This window comes from Silene latifolia, chromosome 1 (genome assembly GCF_048544455.1).
Source record: "Silene latifolia isolate original U9 population chromosome 1, ASM4854445v1, whole genome shotgun sequence".
NCBI classification, from domain to species: Eukaryota; Viridiplantae; Streptophyta; class Magnoliopsida; order Caryophyllales; family Caryophyllaceae; genus Silene; species Silene latifolia.
Window position 1 is genome coordinate 198554856 of NC_133526.1, and position 24191 is coordinate 198579046.

Sequence of the window (24191 nt, forward strand, 5' to 3'; positions counted from 1 at the left end):
TTGAGTTCAAATTTGATCATTCTTCAGATCAATTTGCGACTTTTTGTTATCATTGCGGATCGTGTTCATATTTTGACGATTTTTAGCAAAATGACCGAGATCATAAAATGATTCACTAAAAACAAACATGGTTATGATCGCAGAACAAGCATACGAAAGCTAAAGTGACAAAGCATTCTGAATCAAGCTATAAAAAGTTCAAAACGTTATCGTTGATCGTATTTGAGTGGCATTTGTAGCATTCATAATGTACGGATCAAGATTATGCAGTGATTAGCGATTCCAAGTTCATGATTTAGACAAAGATATTAATTTGATGGCGAGATTATGTACGATTATAGGGATGAAGCTCTACGGTTGTCCAATTTCTCGCGAGCTATATTGGACTCCGCGGATATTGTTATGCAATAGAACAGTAGAACAACTCCAATCTATTAGTATTTGTAGATTGATGATGAATTGGTGATTGCTTGCGAAGCACAGAAGGGAAATCCATCTCAAGCACAAGAATGCCCACCAAGTGTTTGTTCAAATGCCGCTAAGAGGTTAGTATGTCAGTTTTTTATACGGAGTAGAATTTTTTTGTTTCCCTTTTATCCCAATCTCAAATGCACTGTTATTGTTGAAAATCTGATGTTTTAGCTTATATTTTTGTATGTTTGTATGGTTTTGTTTTTACATTTAATGAGGTTATTCTAATGATGTCGGAAACTGCAAGAGTGCTAACTCAACAAATTAGCACAAGATAGATAGATATGTCTAAGACTCGGAAATGATGATGATGATGATGTTTACGAACTTGATGCTCAACCTTCCATTAGCAAGTCATTGCCTTCAGTGTTATAGTCGGATGGTCGATCTTGATGGACACTGAGTGACTGAACCACTCTGTTTCCTCTTTGATTCAACGGCCACTTTGAAGGATTGAGTTTGTACTAGAAGCGGTAGCAGAGTAAACAAGTCCTATGGATGATTGTAACGAACCTGATTCTCCCCAGTCCCCTCCACGGAAGTCATTTCCCTCGGGAGTATAGTCAGACGGTAGAGCAGGTAAAATCGCGCTCTGACTAAGATACTGCACCACTTGCCTCATTGTTGGCCTTGCTTCTGCCGTAGGATTTGCACACAGCAGGCCTAACCTCAAAACCAGCTCCATTTCCTCCTGGACATAGTCTCCCTGCAGCTTAGGATCACTGGCGTCGAGAATCGCTCCATTCTTCCAGCAATCAAAAACCCAATCAACTAAAATCACTTCCTCTGCTGAATCAGTATGTGGGTCAATTGGCCTCCTTCCACAGCCCACTTCGAATAAGAACATTCCGAAGGCAAAAACATCAGTTCTCGTGCTTGGTACTCGTGTTCTGTTGGCCTCTGGGGCGATATACCCCATTGTTCCGACTAAATGCGTGGTTCGAGGATCAGTACCTTGATCATAAAGTCTAGCAAGGCCGAAATCACCCAACCGGGCATTCATCTCTCCATCTAACAGGACATTACCTGCCTTCACATCGCGGTGAATAACAACCTGCTCCGATTCTTCATGAAGGTACAAGAGGGCAGATGCTATCCCTTTTACGATCTTAAATCGTTGAGACCAGCACAAGTTTGATTTCTCATCCCTCGTGAATAGGAATTTGTCTAGGCTTCCGTGAAGCATGTACTCGTACACCAGAAGTAGCTCTCCTTTTCTTCGACAATAGCCTAGGAGTTGTACCAAGTTTCTGTGTGTTAGTCTTCTCATACTGGCAACCTCTGCGACAAATTCCTTCATCCCTTGTCGCGAATCATGTGAGACACGCTTTACAGCGACTAATACACCCGTAGTAGGCAATACACCCTTGTAGACCTTCCCAAAACCTCCCAAACCAAGAAGTTCAGAGTCTCTGAAACCCTTTGTCGCGGTGAACAGATCCTTGTATGAGAATCTGTGAGGCGCATATACCCGTTCCCAAGGCTCATCCAACTCTGCATATCTTTTCCTCCTTATGACCCAACCAACAACACCTATCACCAACACCGCAAGAGACACTACACTTAGTATAACAGCAAGAACCACTCGATTCAGTTTTGACCAATGATTCCTGAATTTCGGAAGGGGTGGGAGTTTAGACGGATCTAAATCTTGGGCACGCCCATTTTGGCTCCAACTCCATCCAAGCATGAAATGACTAGTTGAGAGTAGGCCTGTAGCCGAGGAGAAACCAATATACATGGAATCAAGGAGTATGTGGGAAAGGTCTAAGTACTCCGACAAGAGCGATTTACTTGGTTTCGGTTCATTAAGTGGACCGATTGTTACATTCATCAACTTATCCTCCCCATCATAGTCTATCCAAACCTGCATAGGTTTCCCACTGCTTAGACTAAGCGTCTTCCATGCCCTTTCTTTATCGGAATAATATGATGCTGAAGTAGCATTCACAGATATCAGGCTATTAACGTCAATACCTACATGATTGTCATCGATATCCTTGAAAACAACATTCTGCTGGGTATCTAACTCTATCCCGAAAATATGGTTCGAAGAAAGGCCATTGCTGGAAGAGTTGAAAACTCCCAGGTACTCTTGTGCCAGGGTAGTGTTTTGTAGATTCAGAGAAGGGGAGATGACGAAGACCATTCCATGACCGGAATGGTTAGTAATTTGAGGATGTATAGCAAAAACATAAGTGGTTGAGAAAGATAGATGATTGCGGTCGAAGATGACAGGATTTGAGTAGAAAACATGAGATGTTTTGCTGTTTGTAAAGTCTGTCAACTGGAGAAGACCATTCTTGTGGATTTGTGCAAGTCCATCTAGATGAAGATTGTTGATGGCTCCTTTAAAACCATTGTAGATGAACTGTGTGTCTTTTTGCGCAGCGGCGATGAATTGAATGAAAATGTGGGCTGTTAATATTGTAGTGCAGAAATTTGCAAGAGTAATAGCCATTAATAGATACACTGGTGTGCTTTGCAACTTTGTTACAGTCTGCACTGACAATGAAATAAAATGTGGTATTTATTATCTACAGTATATGATTGCAAACTTAACATTATGGTGGCCGGTGGTCAAGGCGCGCAAATCCTCTGCCCCATTCTCGTGTCCCATTTTATGCCCCACTACCTTCACATTTTGGCACATAATTCACCTATATATTTCACACATTCTTTCTTATGAATAAAGGCGACGTGTGGTTAAAATTTGGATGTAATTCCCAGGAGACTCAGGTTCGAGCCTCCCCAAGAGAAAATCTTGTGGAGCATTCTTGGCCTGAGTTCATGCCTAATAGAATTCGAGTCTGTCACCCTATGGTGGCTTACCTGGTATACGTGGTTTGCAGGCTATCACGTACACCCGAGGGTTTACCCTGTGCGCACCGAAGGTAGCGGCTGCGGGTTTCCTCGTCACCCGTAAAAAAAAAAAGCCGACGTGTCACAAGGAGAAATTGTGAGGTGTAAGATAAGACACGGAAATGTGACAGATAATCAGTTTTGTGATTCAAGAGGCTATATTGTCACATCAACCTTGATTTTTCAATAGGTTTGTTTTTTTGGTTTGAAGAAAATTTCAGATGAAGAAATTTCAATAGGGAAGAGTTATAGTATATGAAAAGTCTTCTCCAATTTACTTGGCAGGCATTTAGCATGACTTCAGTAGGCTTGATTTAAGGGCATCCTGAATAGTCAAAGAATTTCAGCGGTCGTTTGGTTGCCATGGAAAAATTAATTCATTCTCGTAAATTTTATTAAGACCGGCAATTGAGTACTGAGGTCGTCGATTTCTCAGCTCAGATCTTTGGTTATTTAGGAATACACGGAATCTTATTATCGTTCTGATCTGTGGCCGATTTTTCATTGAAACAATTTGTGTTCATAGAAGTAAACTAATGTTTGTAAATCATGACTTGTTTTTATGGTAGTCATTACAAACCAATCGGAACTCTCGTTTATGCAGGCTTTCGTAATGAGATCTGCAATGAATGTCTGGAAGAAACTTAACAGTCGGAGTTTTTTGTCATTCATGTTAGTATATATTATCGGTTTTTCAAATGTTTGCCAATTATTGTTAATGGTACAAAAATGAACATGTTATCGGTTTTTCTAGTATATATTATCGGTGTTTCTAATATATAGAGTATCGAAATTTGATTTACATGCATTCCCATGAGCCCTTCACATTGTTATTTGCAGATGTATTCAATGGATTGGAAAAATTTCAAAAACGATCTAACGACCGACAATAAGAACTGAATCAATACTGTAAGAAGTGAACATTGCTTCAGATGATGGAGAAAATGAAGGCAGAGTATTATTGCCATCACTAGGGAATGTGACGGGCAAAGTAGCGTCTCCATCGAGAAATTGCATTACTTGTCTCATCTTAGGCCTTGCTTCTGGGCTTGGCTGAGAACAGAGCATGCCTAACTTCAATACAAGCTTCATCTCTTCCAGGACATAATTCCCTCCTAATCTCGGATCACTTGCTTCGACAATTACCCCTCGTATCCAGCAGTCGTTCACCCAATCCGTCACACTGTAGTCTTGCCCTCCTACAAAGCTCAAGGGACTCCTTCCACAAGCGACTTCTAGGACGATTATTCCAAAGGAAAAAACATCGGTGGCAGTAGTCGCTCTTCCCTTTCTAATGAGCTCTGGAGCAAGATATCCACACGTTCCAACGATATGGGTTTTATGAGGGTTTGATCCATGATCGTACAATCTAGCCACTCCAAAGTCCCCTAGACGAGCATTCATGCTAGCGTCTAGTAAAACATTGCTTGGTTTAACATCACGGTGCACTACCACTTGCTCCCATTCTTCATGAAGGTATACTAGTGCCGATGCTAATCCCTTTACGATTTTGAATCTTTCCGACCATGAAAGATTTGGTTTCCCCTCTTCGTATAGGTATTTGTCGAGACTACCATTAACCATGTAATCATAGACTAAAAACAAATCACCTTTCCTCCTGCAGTAACCTCGAAGCTGGACTAAGTTTCTATGCCTTAATCTCCCCATACAGGCAATTTCCGTCACAAACTCCCTTACCCCTTGACCTGAACTATGTGACACTTTCTTAACAGCGATTTCACCGTTTGTATACGGTAACTTCCCTTTGTAAACCTTCCCAAATCCCCCCATGCCTAAAAGCTCCTTGTCTTTGAACCCTTTGGTAGCTTTATAGAGGTCTTTATACGAATATCTCTGGAGGATGTACTGTTGCTCCCAATCTTCAAGGATTTCCTCGAACTTTTTCCTCCATCTCAAGTACATTCCTAGAGCAATACTCGTAAGCACGACTGCTGTAAGAATGACAAATACCATAGAAACTCTACTCAGTTTCCGATTTTTACTACCAAAATGAGGAAGCGAAGGAAGTTTCGATAAATCTAAGCTTTGAGCTTGTGCTTGCTTGCCCTGGCTAAAGCTCCAACCAAGTACATAGTGACTACTAGCCGATGCGCTAGTGGATGAAGAGAAACCAACATACATGGTGTCTCGGACTACTTCAGAGAGATTGACGAGCAACGACAAGAGAGGCTTACTTGGTCGAGGGAGACCTAAAGGAGCTAGAGTTACCTTCACCACCGTGTCTACGCTGTCATAATCAATCCAAATTTGCATTGGTTTCGCGCTATTAAGATTCAAGCTCTTATTTCTTTTCTCGGCATCATTAAAGTACCCTGCAGTAGCCGATGCCATGGACCGTAGGTCGTTGACATCAATACCAACATGGTTGTTGTCAATATCTTCAAATTCAATGCTTTGCATAGAGTCTAACTCCACAGCAAATACACGGTTGGAAGATTTCCCGTTTGTTGAAGAATTAAAGAGGCCAAAAAACTGACCAGCTGTGGCCTGGCTGAAGTCCATAGACGGCGAGAGAACAAAAGCAATTCCTTGCCCACATGTAGCCTGTATTTCAGGGAACATGGCAAAAGCGAAAGTGGTGGAAAATGAGAGGGATGAACGTGAATCAAAATTAAGACGGTGTGGTACAAAAGCGTGAGCTTTAACTTGGTTCGAGGTGTTGGTTAGCTGTAATAAACCATTGGTGTGGACTGTTGCACCTCCGTCAAGATGCAGCTCGGCTTGTTGGAAACCATTGTAAGTGAATTGTTTGAAGTTTTTAGTACTGGTTGTTAATGCCAAGCTCCAAAAATAAACTGATATGGCAAAGCGGAGTTTAACACCAGCCATTAATTAAGCGAAAAAACAAAAACAAAAAAAGAGAAGGCGATACGACAAGTCTTAGCTTATGGAAAGGTATTAGTACATGAGTCCTGGTAGCAAGTCAACCAAGTAAACGGAAAAAAATAACCACATTCTAAAAAGGACGTTATTATTGCCCTAATTATGGGTCATGATTATGGTTAATCTTTGTTTAATAAGTAGTTGGGTGCTGTATTTTGGATTAATGTGCTGATGTTGATGCTTTGTTGTTGTCTTTAGCACAAGTCTGAACAAGGAAGGACATTGAGAAAATTCGGTGTACTAAGGAAAAGCGGACCATACATGTCTCTTAGCAATTTAGCATCCCTGTATCTAATGATTTAACGGCCACTTTGAAGGACGGAATCAGTTGTAGATGCGTAATCACAGGACAAAATTGCGGAGGAAGGCAGCAGAAGTGATGATGACATACAGTAGCAAATTTGAAACTTTTATGAGGAAGTCATTGTTTTCGGAGTTATAGGCGCATGGTGTATCCAGTATCTGGTAACATGACTAACATCAACTTTCAAGCATTTAGTACTGGTTGTGAATGGTAAGATCAAAAAATAAACTGCTATGTAAAAATGTAGTTTGGAAGTTGGCATCATGGTTACCAGATTCGCTATGAATACGCCCTTACTGATTCGCGATTCGCTTTTATAGAAGGTGTGCTATGTGTATTTTTATTAAGCAACATGATAGAATTCGCTCTTAACGATTCACGATTCGTAGGGTACCCAAGCGAATCCGGTAACCCTGGTTGGCATTGCAGGAAGAAAAAGAAGGGAACGTTACGTCGTGTAAGAGCAAGGAGGAGCAGGTCAAGGAAGTCGACAGATTAAACCGGGCCACATTCTGGTACTGATGCATTATTTTCCCTTGTTTTTCCTATCCGAAGGGAACATAAGGCCAGTTTTAATGCTGACGAGATTCAAACTCTAAGTCATGGTCAAGTTAAAGTTCATTAGCATAGAAAATGCACAAATTCTTATTAGTGGCACAAGACAACAATAACAGGACATTAGCCCAGTAATTCAATGGGTCTCGCAAATTGCGAGGAAACGAGGAATGGGATGAATAAAAACACAAAAACAGTAAGGCTCTGTTCTTTTGGACTGAAACGGATCGATCTCAATCGAATCGAACTTATAGGATCGAATCGAATCGAATCGAACTTATAGGATTCGAATCGAATCGAACTTATAAGATCGAATCGAATCGAATCGAACTTATAGGATCGGAATCGAATCGAATCGAACTTATATGATCTGAACTGAAATGAACTGAGCTATCTGAACCGAACTTATAGGATCCGAATTTAAATTAACTTAATTTAATTTAACTTAATTGTTTATTATTATTATTATTATTATTATTATTATTATTATTATTATTATTATTATTATTATTATTATTATTATTATTATTATTATTATTATTATAAACACAAATTCTAATTTATGACGGACAATATCCGTCACAAGCTTGTGACGGATCAAATAAAATCCACTTAGGTAAATGAAGACAAGGTTTTTGTGATTCCCTATGCATTATATTACTTTTGTCTTATCTACCCAAATGGGTGATATTTGACCCGTCACAAGCTTGTGACGGATATATCCGATACCCGTCACAAGAGAGACTTATTGTATTATAAAAAAATGCAAATTTTTGTTGAGATGAAATAATTTTTTTTAAAAGAAATTAGTTGGTAGCCAAGAGAGAACATTGATAAGAAAATATAATTTAAAGCACAAGGTAAGATAATAACATTTTTCCGCTTTATATACATTGGTTTGTTCATACATTATACTACGATTACATTACGATAAAAAATAATGAGAGAAGTGATAATGTTGTTTTAAAAATAATAATGTATATATGTATCGAATAATTAATGTCAAATGTTTTTGCATCGGTTTTTAAAAATAATACTCCGTATATAATTTTGATGAACTGAATTTATAGGATCTGAACTTATATGATTTGAACTAACTTATAGGATCTGAACTGAACTGAACTTATAGGATCTGAAGTGAACTTAAATTAAGTGACTTTAAGTCCAAAAGAACAGGGCCTTAGTAGCAAGCGACAATTTGAAGGCCTGATTTTCCTCCAATCTTATCTATATTAATACAAAAGACAATACTCAATCCTCAGCGCGCCACGTCATTAATGCAGTTTTTTTTTTTTTTTGGAAATTCATGTTATGACGGGACCCGCGAGTTTGCAATGTATTTATTTGTTCAGATTTCCGTCTTTTCAAACATGCGATAAATTCCGTCTTACACAAATTCTATGAAATAATATTATGAAAAAAATTTATGAATTAGTATTATGAAATAATTTTATACATTCCGTGTAAATAAAATTAATAACATATACGCAGATTGAATTACAAATGCGAGTAAATGAAATTGAATTACATAATTTTTAAAACAAAATTACATAATAATAAAATTACATAATTTCAATAAGGAATTACATTTATATACGGGTTCGAACATAAAACGCAAATGAATTACATACATAATTTTTTAAAACTACATGGTACATTAATTTTTGTTAAAAAAATAAATCTTGACAGAGTATTTATTTGGAGTATAAAATATTCATGTATTTTGGTTAATATTATTGTATTATGCAGCAACATCCCAACATAATTTTTTAAAAGTACATGGTACAAAAAAAATTGTTTTAAAAAAAATCAATTATGACGGAGTATTTACTTGGAATATAAAACTCGGCAACTTAACTATCAGCCGCACACACTGAAAATGGTAGGTGACAATGATAGGCAACCGAGTTAATTTAGTCTTCAACTAGAATTTAAAGCAAATTTTAATTTTTTTTAACTGTAAAAAAACAAATAAATTTTAATTTAATTTACAAGTGATTAAATTTTTTTTAATAAATTTTTTATAATAAATAATTCGCAATTGTTGTAATAAATATTTTTTGAAAAATAACAACACGATAAGTTAACAGTCGAAAAACTTTAAAATATGTTCTTTTTAGAAAAAAATAATCCTCTCAGATCTGTATAGAAAGTCGTTCATCACCGAGGATTTATGTACTTGGAGCAAAAATTCTGGCAATTTTACTATCAGTCTCGCACTCCGAATTCGAAAGATGACAATGATAAGTTACCGAGTAATTTCTAATTCTACAAGTACGAATGATAGGCAACGTTAATATCATCATGATAAGTTATGTAGATCGTAGATTTAAACCAACTAGATAAGTACAATAGAAATGCAAAAACAAATATACATCCAAAAACATTAATACTGGCCCAAATACATACCCGTGCAATTTTGCACGGGTTTAAAACTAGTTCTTTTTATCTATAAATCCCGTTTTGGCCTTTCTTAAATCATATTTTCTGTTTGTCGGGACAAGCTTTGTGATTTAACTCTACAATTTCTGCTTCGTTAACTCTACAATCTCTGTTTCATCAATGCAGATCGTGTTCATTATTTCGACGATTTTTAGCAAAATGACCGAGATTATAAAATGATTCACCAAAAACGTGGTTATGATCGGAGAACAAGCATACGAAAACTAAAGTGACGGCATTCTGAATCAAGTTATAAAAAGTTTGCACCGTTATCATGATCGCATTTGAGTGACATTTGTAGCATTAATAATGTACGATTATGTACGATTATAGGGATGAAGCTCTACGGTTCTCCAATTCCCCGCGAGCTATTTTGGACTTCGCGGATATTGATACGAATAGAACCACTCCAATCTACTGTATTCGTAGATTGATGATGAATTGGTGATTGCTTGTGAAACACAGAAGGGAAATCCAGCAAAATGTGAAAATGAAAACCATCTCAAGCACAAGAATGCCCACCAAGTGTTTGTTCAAATGCCGCTAAGAGGTTAGTATTTCAGTTTTTATAGCATTCTTTTGTTTCGCTTTTATCTCAATTTTTGTATGTTTGTATGGTTTTGTTTTTACATTTAGGGTGTGTTTGGATTGAGTGATTTGGAGGGAAAAGAAAGGGAGGGAGAGTAGGGGATTTAAAATCCCTTGTTTGGATAGCAAATGAGGGTGGAGGAAAATGGAGGGGGAGAGATTTGGAGGGATTCAATTTCCCTCCTCCAAGCCTAATCAAAATCTCTCCACAATAGGCAAGATTTGGAGGGAAATTGTATCCAAACACCGACACTCTATTCCCCCTCCCCTTCCTTTCCCTTCCTTCCCCTTCCCTCCTTCCCCCTCCCCTCCCTTTCCCTCCTTTTTTCCTATCCAAACACACCCTTAATGATGTTATTCTAATGATGTCGGAAACTGCAAGAGTGCTAACTCAACAAATTAGCACAAGATAGATAGATATGTCTAAGACTCTAAAGGGGTCGTTTGGTTCAACAAGTAGGATAGATATGTCTAAGACTCTAGCATTGGATTTAATGACCACTTTGAGCGACTAAATTTATGCTAGACGCCCTAGCATCGGAAATTGTTTGGAGTAGAATGGCGGAAATGATGATATTGATGATGTTAACGAACTTGATGCTACCCAAGCTTCCATTAGCAAGTCATTGCCTTCAGTGTTATAGTCGGATGGCCGACCTTGCTTGGACACTGAACCACTCTGTTTCCTCTTTGATTCAACGGCCACTTTGAAGGATTGAGTTTGTGCTAGACGCGGTAGCACTGTAAATAGGTCCCGAGGATGATGGTAACGAACCTGATTCTCCCCAATTTCCTCCACGGAAGTCATTTCCCTCGGGGGTATAGTCAGACGGTAGAGCAGGTAAAATCGCGCTCTGACTAAGATACTGCACCACTTGCCTCATTGTTGGCCTTGCTTCTGCCGTAGGATTTGCACACAGTAGGCCTAACCTCAAAACCAGCTCCATTTCCTCCTGGACATAGTCTCCCTGCAGCTTAGGATCACTGGCGTCGAGAATCGCTCCATTCTTCCAGCAATCATAAACCCAATCAACTAAAATCACTTCCTCTGCTGAATCAGTATGTGGGTCAATTGGCCTCCTTCCGCAGCCCACTTCGAATAAGAACATTCCAAAGGCAAAAACATCAGTTCTCGTGCTTGGTACTCGTGTTCTGTTGGCTTCTGGGGCGATATACCCCATTGTTCCGACTAAATGGGTGGTTCGAGGATCAGTACCTTGATCATAAAGCCTAGCAAGGCCGAAATCACCCAACCGGGCATTCATCTCTCCATCTAACAGGACATTACCTGCCTTCACATCGCGGTGAATAACAACCTGTTCCGACTCTTCATGAAGGTACAAAAGGGCAGATGCTATCCCTTTAACGATCTTAAATCGTTGAGACCAGCACAAGTTTGATTTCTCATCCCTCGTGAATAGGAATTTGTCTAGGCTTCCGTGAAGCATGTACTCGTACACCAGAAGTAGCTCTCCTTTTCTTCGACAATAGCCTAGGAGTTGTACCAAGTTTCTGTGTGTTAGTCTTCTCATGCTGGCAACCTCTGCGACAAATTCCTTCATCCCTTGTCGCGAATCATGTGAGACACGCTTTACAGCGACTAATACACCCGTAGTAGGCAATACACCCTTGTAGACCTTCCCAAAACCTCCTAATCCAAGAAGTTCAGAGTCTCTGAAACCCTTTGTCGCGGTAAACAGATCCTTGTATGAGAATCTGTGAGGCGCATATACCCGTTCCCAAGGCTCATCCAACTCTTCATATCGTTTCCTCCTTTTGACCCAACCAACAGCACCTATCACCAACACCGCAAGAGACAGTACACTTAGCATTACAGCAACAACCACTTGATTCACTTTCGACCAATGATTCCTGAATTTCGGAAGGGGTGGGAGTTTAGTTGGATCTAAATCCTGGGCACGCCCATTTTGGCTCCAACTCCATCCAAGCATGAAATGACTAGTTGAGAGTAGGCCTGTAGCCGAGGAGAAACCAATATACATGGAATCAAGGAGTATGTGGGAAAGGTCTAAGTACTCCGACAAGAGCGATTTACTTGGTTTCGGTTCATTAAGTGGACCGATTGTTACATTGATCAACATATCCTCCCCATCATAGTCTATCCAAACCTGCATAGGTTTCCCACTGCTTAGACTAAGCGTCTTCCATGCCCTTTCTTTATCGGAATAATATGATGCTGAAGTAGCATTCCTAGATATCAAGCTATTAACGTCAATACCTACATGGTTGTCGTCGATATCCTTGAAAACAACATTCTGCTGGGTATCTAACTCTATCCCGAAAATATGGTTCGAAGAAAGGCCATTGCTGGAAGAGTTGAAAACTCCCAGGTACTCTTGTGCCAGGGTAGTGTTTTGTAGATTTAGAGAAGGGGAGATAACAAAGACGATTCCATGACCGGAATGATTAGTAATTTGAGGATGTATTGCAAAAACATAAGTGGTTGAGAAAGATAGATGATTGCGGTCGAAGATGACACGATTTGAGTAGAAAACATGAGATGTTTTGCTGTTTGTAAAGTCTGTCAACTGGAGAAGACCATTTTTGTGGATTTGTGCAAGTCCATCTAGATGAAGATTGTTGATGGCTCCTTTAAAACCATTGTAGATGAATTGTGTGTCTTTTTGCGCAGCGGCGATGAATTGAATGAAAATGTGGGCTGTTAATATTGTAGTGCAGAAATTTGCAAGAGTAATAGCCATTAAAGACACTGGTGTGCTTTGCAACTTTGTTACAGTCTGCACTGACAATGAAATAAAATGTGGTATTTATTATCTACATTATATGATTGCAAACTTAACATTATGGTGGCCGGTGGGTCAAGGATCGGAGCGCAAATCCTCTGCCCCATTCTCGTGTCCCATTTTATGTCCCACTACCTTCACCTTTTTGCACATAATTCACCTATATATTTCACACATTCTTTCTTATGAATAAAGGCAACGTGTGGTTAAAATTTGGGTGTAATTCCCAGGAGACCCAGGTTCGAGCCTCCCCAAGAGTAAAAATTTTGTGGAGCATTCTTGACCTGAGTCCATGCCTAATAGATTTCGAGTCTGTCACCCTATGGTGGCTTACCTGGTATACGTGGTTTGCAGGCTATCACGTACACCCGAGGGTTTACCCAGTGCGCACCGAAGGTAGCGGCTGCGGGTTCTCTCGTCACCAAAAAAAAAAAAAAGCCGACGTGTCACAAGGAGAAATTGTGAGATGTAAGATAAGACACGGAAATGTGACAGATAATCAGTTTTGTGATTCAGGAGGCTATATTGTCACATCAACTTTGATTTTTCAATAGGTTTGTTTTTTGGTTTGAAGAAAATTTCAGATGAAGAAATTTCAATAGGGAAGAATTATAGTATACGAATAGTCTTCTCCAATTTACTTGGCAGGCATTTAGCATGACTTCAGTAGGCTTGATTTAAGGGCATCCTGAATAGTCAAAGAATTTCAGCGGTCGTTTGGTTGCCATGGAAAAATTAATTCATTCTCGTAAATCTTAATGAGACCGGAAATTGAGTACTGAGGTCGTCGATTTCTCAGCTCAGATCTTTGGTTATTTAGGAATACACGGAATCTTATTATCGTTCTGATATGTGGCCGATTTTTCATTGAAAAAATTTCTGTTCATATAAGAATACTTGACTAATGTTCGTAAATCATGACTTGTGTTTATGGTAGTCATTACAAACCAATCGGAACTCTCGTTTATGCAGGCTTTTGTACTGAGATTGGCAATGAATGTCTGGAAGAAACTTAACAGTCGGAGTTTTTCTCATTCATGTTGGTATATATTATCGGTTTTTCAAATGTTTAATTTGCCAATTAGGCACACGTTAATGATACAAAAATGAACATATTATCGTTTTTTCTAGTATATATTATCGGTGTTTCTGATATATAGAATATCGAAAATTGATTCACATGCATGCCCATGAGCCCTTCACATTGTTATTTGCAGATATATTCAATGGAGTGCCTACATTTGGATTGGAAAACAGAATTAAGCATGAGAAACGTTACGACTCTAACGACAGGTACGGTAATTCCCAATTACAGTTCCTTAGTAATGGCAAAAAGTCACGATTTAACGACCGACTATAAGAACTGAATCAATACTGTAAGAAGTGAACATTGCTTCATATGATGGAGAAAATGAAGGCAGAGTATTATTGCCACCACTAGGGAAGGTGACGGGCAAAGTAGCGTCTCCATCGAGGAATTGCATTACTTGCCTCATCTTAGGCCTTGCTTCCGGGCTTGGCTGAGAACAAAGCATGCCTAACTTCAATACAAGCTTCATTTCTTCCAGGACATAATCCCCTCCCAATCTCGGATCACTTGCCTCGACAATTACCCCTCGCATCCAGCAGTCGTTCACCCAATCTGTCACAGTGTAGTCTTGCCCTCCTACAAAGCTCAAGGGACTCCTTCCACAAGCGACTTCTAAGACGGTTATTCCAAATGAGAACACATCGGTGGCAGTAGTCGCTCTTCCCTTTCTAATCAGCTCTGGAGCAAGATATCCACACGTTCCAACGATATGGGTTTTATGAGGGTTTGATCCATGATCGTACAATCTAGCCACTCCAAAGTCCCCTAGACGAGCATTCATGTTAGCGTCTAGTAAAACATTGCTTGGTTTAACATCGCGGTGCACTACCACTTGCTCCCATTCTTCATGAAGGTATACTAGTGCCGATGCTAATCCCTTTACGATTTTGAATCTTTCCGACCATGAAAGATTTGGTTTCCCCTCTTCATATAGGTATTTGTCGAGACTACCATTAACCATATAATCATAGACTAAAAACAAATCGCCTTTCCTCCTGCAGTAACCTCGAAGCTGGACTAAGTTTCTATGCCTTAATCTCCCCATACAGGCAATTTCCGTCACAAACTCCCTTACCCCTTGACCTGAACTATGTGACACTTTCTTAACCGCGATTTCAACGTTTGTATATGGTAACTTCCCTTTGTAAACCTTCCCAAATCCCCCCATGCCTAAAAGCTCCTTGTCTTTGAACCCTTTGGTAGCTTTATAGAGGTCTTTATACGAAAATCTCTGGAGGATGTACTGTTGCTCCCAATCTTCAAGGGTTTCCTCGAACTTCTTCCTCCATCTCAAGTACATTCCTAGAGCAATACTCGTAAGCACGGCTGCTGTAAGAATGACAAATACCATAGAAACTCTACTCAGTTTCCGACTTTTACTACCAAAATCAGGAAGCGAAGGAAGTTTCGATAAATCTAAGGTTTGAGCTTGAGCTTGAGCTTGCCTGCCCTGGCTGAAGCTCCAACCAAGTACATAGTGACTACTAGCCGATGCGCTAGTGGATGAAGAGAAACCGACATACATGGTGTCTCGGACTACTTCAGAGAGATTGACAGGCAACGACAAGAGAGGCTTACTTGGTCGAGGGAGACCTAAAGGAGCCAGAGTTACGTTCACCACCGTGTCTACGCTGTCATAATCAATCCAAATTTGCATTGGTTTCGCGCTATTAAGATTCAAGCGCTTATTTCTTTTCTCGACATCATTAAAATACCCTGCAGTAACCGATGCCATGGACCGTAGGTCGTTGACATCAATACCAACATGGTTGTTGTCAATATCTCCAAATTCAATGCTTTGCATAGAGTCTAACTCCACAGCAAATATACGGTTAGAAGATTTCCCGTTTGTTGAAGAATTAAAGAGGCCAAAAAACTGACCGGCTGTGGCCTGGCTGAAGTCCATAGACGGCGAGAGAACAAAAGCAATTCCTTGCCCACACGCCGCCTGTATTTCAGGGAACATGGCAAAAGCGAAAGTGGTGGAAAATGAGAGGGATGAAGGTGAATCAAAATTAAGACGGTGTGGTACAAAAGCGTGCGCTTTAACTTGGTTCGAGGTGTTGGTTAGCTGTAATAAACCATTGCTGTGGACTGTTGCACCTCCGTCAAGATGCAGCTCGGCTTGTTGGAAACCGTTGTAAGTGAATTGCTTGAAGTTTTTAGTACTGGTTGTTAATGCTAAACTCCAAAAAGAAATTGCTATGACAAAGCGGAGTTTAACACCAGGCATTACAATAGAGAAAAGAGAGAGGAGGCGATACGAGAAATTGTAGCTTAGAGTCTTAGTACATTGTTTATGAGGAATGACAAGAAGAATCAGCAAGTCAACCAAGTAAACGAAGAAAAATAACCACATTCCGAAAAGGACATTAGAACCTAATTATGGGTCATGATTATGGTTAATCTTTGTTTAATAAGTAGTTAGGTGTTGTAATTTGGATTAATGTGCTGATGTTGATGCTTAATTTATTGTTGTCTTTAGCATCGTCTCTCGCTTGTGGCTAAGTGAGATCAACAAGTCTCAACAAGGACATTGAGAAAATTCGGTGTACTGAGGAAAAGCGGAACATACAAGGAAATCAGTGCCCTGTATCTAATGATTCAACGGCCAGTTTGAAGGACGGAATCAGGTTTAGATGCGTAAACCAAGGAACAGTTACAGAGGAGGATGACAGTAGCAAATCAGGTAACATTGTACTATTGTTCAGCAATGAGTCTCACTATAGACGGATATATCCGTATAAAGTAAAAGACGGGTCAAATATGACTATAGACGGATATCTCCCGTCTATAATGAGAATTTGTGATTGTTCAGGAACCTCTTGTTTCATTTTAGGCCTTTGTTCTCTCTTCGGATTTAAGTACAGCAGTCCTAATCTCAAAACCAGCTCCTAATTAATGACCCGAATTTTTAGACTTGCCCTTAAGATCCAGAATAGGGCTGTCAATGATATGAGCCGGCTTGTTGAGCCCTCGGAATCGGCTCGGTCAAAGCTCGGCTCGTGCTCGTTCAAAACGAGCTCGAGCTCGCGAGCTTAGCAAGGCTCGACTCGAAAGCTCGTTTGGGCTCGTTTATAATTTTTTTTTTGTATAATCTTTATATTGTAGTATTATTTTTATAATATTTTTTAGTATTTTATAATTTAGTTGTTTTTAAAAATATTTATATTTAGTTAGATACTATGTTACGCAGACTCGTTTAGAAGTATCCCACACGGGTACGTGTCCAAGTGTCGGACACGGCTATTTTTATGAAAAATATGCATTATTTAATTTTGGTTAGAAATGAGGTGTCCAAGTGTCATACCCATGTCCGAGTGTCGAGTGTCGGACACGGGTACGCGAGGGAATTAGAAGAGTCGGAGTAACATAGGTTAGATATAAAAGGTGAGAAAGTGAAAATATATAATGACAAAACGAGCTCTCGAGCTCGATCTTTTCCTGAGCTGAGCTCGAACTTCATTTTTTAAGGCTCGACGAGCTTCGAGCTAAAAAATTCAAGCCGAGCCCGAGCTCAGCTCGGCTAGTTTACACCCCTAAAATTCCAGAATACTTGTTTCCTAGTATATTTTTGGGTTAAAATGATGTACCAAAGTAACATGGTTTAACGACCACTTTGAAGGACCGAATTTGTGCTAGAAGCGCAAGCAATGGACATTGTCTCTGAGGAGGAAGGCGGAAAAGATGAGGATGGTAACGAACTGGATGCTCCCCAACCTTCCACAAGGAAGTCACTACCTTCAGGGTTGTAGTCAGATGGTATTTCAGGCAAAAGTGGATTATGGTTTAGATACTTAACAACTTGTCTCATTGTCGGTCTTTCTTGTGGCTTAGGATTTGAGCATAGCAGGCCTAACCTCAAAACCAACTCCATTTCCTCCTTGACATAGTCTCCCTCCAGCTTTGGATCACTAGCCTCGAGAATCGCTCCCTTCTTCCAACAATTATAAACCCGATCAACTAAAATCACGTCCTCTGGCGTATCAGCTTGTGGGTCAATTGGCCTCCTACCACAACCCACTTCAAATAACAACATTCCAAAGGCAAAAACATCAGTTCTAGTGCTTGGAACTCGTGTTCTATTGGCCTCAGGGGCGATATATCCAATTGTTCCTACCAGATGAGTTGTCCGAGGGTCACTATTGTGATCATAAAGTCTAGCAAGGCCAAAATCACCCAACCGGGCATTCATTCCTGCATCTAACAAGACATTGCTTGCCTTTATATCACGGTGAAGGACAACTTGTTCCCATTCTTCATGAAGGTACAAGAGGGCGGAAGCGACTCCTTTTATGATCTTGAGTCTCTGAGACCAACATAGCTTAGACGATTTCTCGTCCCTTGTGAATAGGAATTTGTCGAGGCTTCCATGAAGCATGTACTCGTACACTAAGAGTAGCTCTCCTTTTCTCCGACAATAGCCTAGGAGCGGTACCAAGTTTCTATGTGTGAGTCTTCTCATGCTGGCGACCTCTGCCACAAATTCCTTCATCCCTTGCCGGGAATCATGGGATACACGCTTCACAGCGACTAACACACCTGTTGAAGGCAACACACCCTTGTAAACCTTCCCAAAACCTCCAACACCAAGAAGCTCGGAGTCTCTAAACCCCCTTGTCGCGGTAAATAGATCCTTGTACGAGAATCTATGAGGCGCGTAAACCTGTTCCCATGATTCTTCCAACTCTGCATATCTTTTCCTCCTTATGACCCAAGCCACTCCACCTATCAGCAACACCGCAAGTGACGTTACACTTAGCAATACGGAGACAATAACTTGATTCAATCTCGACCAATGGCTCTTGAATTTTGGAAGAGATGGGAGTTTAGACAGGTCTAAATCTTGCGCCCGCCCACTTTGGTTCCAGCTCCACCCAAGCAAGTAATGACTATTTGAGACTAGGCCAGTAGCCGAGGAGAAACCAATATACATGGAATCAAGAAGTATGGGAGAAAGGTCTAGGTGCTTCGACAAGAGCGTTTTACTTGGCTTCGATTCATCAATAGGACCTACTGTTACATTAATCGACATTTCCACCCCATCATAGTCTATCCAAGCTTGCATAGGTCTACCACTACTTAGACGAAGCGTCTTCCATACCCTTTCTTTGTCAGAATAGTAAGATACTGGAACAGGATCAGCAGATATCAAGCTATTAACATCAATACCAACATGGTTGTCATTGATATCCTTGAAGACGGCATTTTGTTGGGAGTCGAACTCTACCCCAAAAACATGGTTTGAAGGTTTTCCATTGTTAGAAGAATTGAACAGGCCAAGGTACTCTTGTGCTAGACCAGTGTACCGTAAATTCATAGAAGGTGAGATAACAAAAACGATCCCATGGCCGGAGTGATTGACTATTTGAGGGTGCATAGCGAAAACAAAACAAGTAGAGAACGATAGATGATTTCGGCCAAAAATGACTGGTTTTGAGTAGAAAGAATGAGATGTTTTACGTTGTGTAAAGTCTGTCAATTGAAGAAGGCCATTCTTGTGGATTTGTGCTAGCCCATCGAGACGAAGATTGTTGATGGCTCCTTTAAAACCATTGTAGATGAACTGTGTTTCTTGAGCAGTAGTAATGGTAAATAAGACTATAAAAGCGTAGGCTATTACCGACAAGAAAGCAATACTTGCCGTACCTCTAGGAGTGGTATAAGGTTGGTGATGTGCAGTGGTGGTAATTGGCATTTGGCACGGTGTGAAGTTTTCTTTTCTGACGGTTAGTCTTATTTAAGATCGTCGTGAAGATAAACGTTTTCAATTGTTGACATGAAAGAAATATTTTTTGACACAAGTAGTGTATGATTTGGCTGATGTTTGATATTTTTTTTTATGACCTGTAAAATTTTGATTCGGAAACTTTGTTAGCTAAGCTAGCTAAACGATGTAGGGTGACATTTTTGTCTGAACTAGCGAAGACTTGACCAGAATGAAGGCTCTTTACATCTGCCACTCTGCCAGTACTAACGATCTTTTCACGTTGTAAAACGCCCTTATTATACGTCTAAGAAAACGAAAGAAAACAAATTCTTGAATAGACACTGATATTTTTTTTATTTTATTTTTGACAGCGACACTGATATATATGGTGCCCCAAACGTAACGAAAGTGGCAGTAAACAAATAACTCCTCATCTCCATATCTTTTCTTCTTGTCCTCATAAATTTTGTGAATTTGGTTAACTCATTGATGAACTGTAATTGACAACTATGACAAGTCCATAGTCATGTGGGAATGGGATGGGGCCGTGGGGGTAACCAATCAAGGAACAGTAAGTCTCTCGTAAGACATATAAGATGAAAACATGTCAAATATGTTCTCAGATAAATTTTTTGTTAATCCTAAGGCATCCCCCCCCCCCCCTCCCCTTTTTTTATCTCGTCTACCATAGTTGACCTGTTTTAAGTTTAAGATGAATATTGCCGTCTTAAACAAGGATTTGTGACCAAGGAAATATGTGGTGAAGTTTAAGATGATTGTATTTGAAAGGTATTCTTTGTTTGTTACTTCATCAGTTCATTGTCTAGTACATTTATTTTTCGTTTGGTTTCATATCGATTTTTATGTGAGCATGTGGTATGTGGTTTGCGCGATACAGTTACAAATCTGCTCTTAACTTCCCTATATGGCTGGCTATATACTAGTGTTAGTCTTCACCTGTAGACAGTTCATGAATCACTTTAACAACATTAACTTAATGTCACGAAAGACGAAGTACTAAGGGAGTCGGATGTGTACAACCTTGTCCAGAGAGAGTGTATTCAGTGAGTCTTCGGCTCCATTGGAATGAAAACACATCAACAACAACTGAAGAAACAATTTCCCTAAAAACATGTATCAACAATGACTAGTAGATCGAAAAAAAGCCTGTTTAACGGCCGAAAACTAGTACTGAATCAGAACTATAAGAAGTAGAAATGTCTCCAGATGATGGAGGAAATGAAGGCAGAGTATAATCAACAGACGAAGAGAATTCCGATTTAGAATTACCATAAGGAATCATCTGAGGCAAAGTAACATCTTCGTCGAGAAAATGCATCACTTGTTTCATAGTAGGCCTTGCTTCTGGCCTTGGATGACAACAAACCATTCCTAACTTCAAAACAAGCTCCATTTTATCCATGACATAATTCCCTCTTAATCTCGAATCACTTGCCTCGACAATTACCCCTTTCATCCAACAATCATAGACAAAATCGATCAAATTCCATTCCCTTCCATTATTGTCAATGCTCACGGGACTCCTTCCACAAGCGACTTCTAAGACGGTTACTCCAAACGAATAGACATCTGTGATGGCACTCGCCTTTCCCCTTCTTATGAGCTCTGGGGCGAGATACCCTACTGTTCCAACCACGTTGGTTGTCTGTGGGTTCGAACCATGGTCATACAACCTAGCTAGCCCGAAGTCACCTAGACGCGCACTCATTTCAGCGTCTAGTAAAATATTACTAGGCTTAACATCACGGTGCACGACTACTTGCTCCCATTCTTCATGAAGGTATACAAGCGCAGAAGCAACATCCTTGATGATTTTGAATCTATCCGACCATGAAAGATTTGTCGTTGTTTCGTCAACATACAAATGCTTGTCGAGGCTACCATTAGGCATGTAATCATAGACTAGAAACAACTCGCTTTTCCTTCGACAATAGCCAAGAAGTTGCACCAAGTTCCTATGTCTTAACCTTGCCATACAGACAATCTCTGCAACAAATTCTTTCATTCCTTGACCGGAACTATGCGATACTCTTTTAACCACAACTTCAACTTTTGTAGAAGGTAACTTCCCTTTATAAACCTTCCCAAATCCTCCAACACCGAGAATTTCCTTGTCTTTGAACCCTTTGGTAGCTTTGTAGAGATGTTTGTATGAAAATCTTTGGAGGATGTACTCTTGCTCCCAATCTTCGAGGAATTCCTCGAACTTCTTCTTCCACCTCAAGTAAAAACCGAGACCTATTGCTATGAGCATAGCTGATGTGAGAATCACCATTATAATAGAAATAGTATTTAATTTTCGCTTCTTATTACCAAATCGAGGAAGGGAAGGAAGCTTCGATAAGTCTAGAGCTTGAGCTTGAATTTTCCTCCCTTGGCTAAAGCTCCAGCCAAGTACATAGTGGCTACTAGCTGATGGACCCGTAGACGAAGCTAAACCGACATACATGTTGTCGAGAACCACTTTAGAAAGATTGACTCGCGAAGACAAGAGAGGCTTACTTGGTCTAGGAAGGCTTAGAGGAGCGAGGGTTACCGTCACTTCCATGGCTATATCATCATAATCGATCCAAATTTGCATTGGTTTCGCGCTTATGAGATTCAGACTCTTATTCCTTTTCTCCGAGTCAGAGAAATATGCTGCAGAAACCGATTTTATGGACCGTAGGTTGTCTAAATCAATTCCAACATGATTACTATCAATATCTTCAAATTCAAGGTTTTGCAGTGTATCCAACTCCACAGCAAATACATGGTTTGAAGAATTACCGATTGTTGAAGCGTTGAAGAGGCCGTAATACTGTCCAGCTGTGGCCAAGCTAAACTTCATGGTTGGAGCGAGTACAAACACGATTCCATGGCCACTTACGGCTTGTATTTCAGGGTACATGGCAAAGGCGAAAGTGGTGGAAAATGAGAGGGATGATGGTGAGCTAAACTCGAGAGGGATGGGATCAAAGGCGTGTGCTTTTATCTGCTTTGAAGTGTTGGTTAGCTGTAATAAACCGTTTTTATGGATTGTCGCACCACCATCGAAATGAAGCTTGGCTTGTTGGAAGCCATTATATGTGAATTGTTTCAAGCTTTTATTAGTACTGGTTGTGAATGGTAATAAGATCCAAAAATAAACTGCTATGTAAAACTGTAGTTTGGAAGTTGCCATTGCAGGAAAAAATAAAAATAAAGAAGGGAATGTTATGTCGTTACGCATGTGTCTTTGCTTATGGAAAGGTATTATGGTGGTTGATTAGTTTGATACATTTTCCCTTGTTTTTCTTGTCCATGGGAACTTAAGGCCAGTTTTAATGCTGACGAGATTCAAACTATAAATCATTGTCAAGTTAAAGTTCATTAGCACAAGACAACAATAACAAGACATTAGCCCAGTAATTCAATGGGTCTCGCAAATTGCGAGGTAACGAGGAGTCGATGAACAAAAACACAAAAACAGTAACTTACCTTTGAGCAAAGTTGGAATTTCCTTTACTTCACCAAGCCCATTTCTCGGTGGTGGGTTCGCTACCTTTAAGTCCGTCGTAATTTTTAGGATCAATTGATGAAAACACCCTTTAATGTAGCACTTTTTAAAACTTAATACCTTATCAATTTATTTTTATAAAACTTAATACCTTAATATGCACTCCTTTCACGCCATGGTGCACCGGGGCAAGCATTTTGTCAAAATGATTGACGCCATTCTCTTAGTAGCAAGCGACAATTTGAAGGCCTGATTTTCCTCCAATTCTTTTTTATCTATAAATCCCGTTTTGGCCTTTCTTAAATCATATTTTCTGTTTGTCGGGACAAGCTTTGTGATTTAACTCTACAATTCAGTTCAGTTCAGTTCAGATAATTTCAGTCCAAAAGAACAGGGCCTTATAGGAACTGAACTGGACTTATAGGGGCAAATAGAAGTCCTAAAGAACAAGGCCTTAGTAAGCTCACATCATGGGGATATCGTAATGTGGATGGTCAATTCATCAATTATCGGGTCACATTTTTTAAGTTAAATGGGCCGGGCTGAGATGCGGCTTAAGTTGAGAGGTTGCAAACCTAACACGGCCCGAACATGGGACATGAATAACTTCTTTCACCCCGAGCCTAGCTCATTAAGTAGCTGGTCACACCAGGCCGGGTTGAATCTTCTTTATTTTTATTTTTATTTTTTTAGTGTTGGGATCAGGCGGGACCAAAGACATTTGAGCATTAGCCCAGCTCGAGGTTGTGTTATGGGTTGGCCGGAGTTTCGTGGCCTATAGGTACGGGCTGGGCTTAGCCAGTATGACAAAAAGGTCACAAGTTCAAATCTCACCACTCATCATCTCTAAAGTGGAATGTTGGCAGCATGTATAATATGGAGAGGCCTCCCGTTACATTTACACTTCAAGCCCAAATGACATTTGTGTGAGGAGGAGTATTAGAGTGGAAATTAAAGCACAACAGTGGAAAATACTATGTAGTTTAAAAACTTTATAGCCT

General features: G+C 39.9%; 6 protein-coding genes across 6 annotated transcripts; all 6 read right to left on the reverse strand.

Moving 5' to 3' along the window:
• Positions 1-811: 811 nt before the first annotated feature.
• Positions 812-2972, reverse strand: LOC141617103 (L-type lectin-domain containing receptor kinase SIT2-like). The gene has a single exon (XM_074434279.1). The coding sequence runs from the start codon at positions 2930-2932 to the stop codon at positions 905-907; it is 2028 nt and encodes a 675-aa protein (XP_074290380.1). The 5' UTR covers positions 2933-2972; the 3' UTR covers positions 812-904.
• Positions 2973-4061: 1089 nt separating this feature from the next.
• LOC141621192 (L-type lectin-domain containing receptor kinase SIT2-like) lies at positions 4062-6311 on the reverse strand. Its single transcript, XM_074437885.1, has one exon. It carries the CDS (start codon positions 6181-6183, stop codon positions 4210-4212), a length of 1974 nt encoding a protein of 657 aa, XP_074293986.1. The 5' UTR covers positions 6184-6311; the 3' UTR covers positions 4062-4209.
• Positions 6312-10169: 3858 nt separating this feature from the next.
• LOC141621319 (L-type lectin-domain containing receptor kinase SIT2-like) lies at positions 10170-12883 on the reverse strand. Its single transcript, XM_074437928.1, has one exon. It carries the CDS (start codon positions 12847-12849, stop codon positions 10822-10824), a length of 2028 nt encoding a protein of 675 aa, XP_074294029.1. The 5' UTR covers positions 12850-12883; the 3' UTR covers positions 10170-10821.
• A 1157-nt stretch (positions 12884-14040) lies between these two features.
• LOC141621443 (L-type lectin-domain containing receptor kinase SIT2-like) lies at positions 14041-16262 on the reverse strand. The gene has a single exon (XM_074437966.1). It carries the CDS (start codon positions 16212-16214, stop codon positions 14235-14237), a length of 1980 nt encoding a protein of 659 aa, XP_074294067.1. The 5' UTR covers positions 16215-16262; the 3' UTR covers positions 14041-14234.
• Positions 16263-17343: 1081 nt separating this feature from the next.
• On the reverse strand, positions 17344-19953 carry LOC141617116 (L-type lectin-domain containing receptor kinase IV.1-like). Its single transcript, XM_074434293.1, has one exon. It carries the CDS (start codon positions 19677-19679, stop codon positions 17589-17591), a length of 2091 nt encoding a protein of 696 aa, XP_074290394.1. The 5' UTR covers positions 19680-19953; the 3' UTR covers positions 17344-17588.
• Positions 19954-20724: 771 nt separating this feature from the next.
• LOC141617124 (L-type lectin-domain containing receptor kinase SIT2-like) lies at positions 20725-23024 on the reverse strand. The gene has a single exon (XM_074434300.1). The coding sequence runs from the start codon at positions 22921-22923 to the stop codon at positions 20863-20865; it is 2061 nt and encodes a 686-aa protein (XP_074290401.1). The 5' UTR covers positions 22924-23024; the 3' UTR covers positions 20725-20862.
• Positions 23025-24191: the final 1167 nt, after the last annotated feature.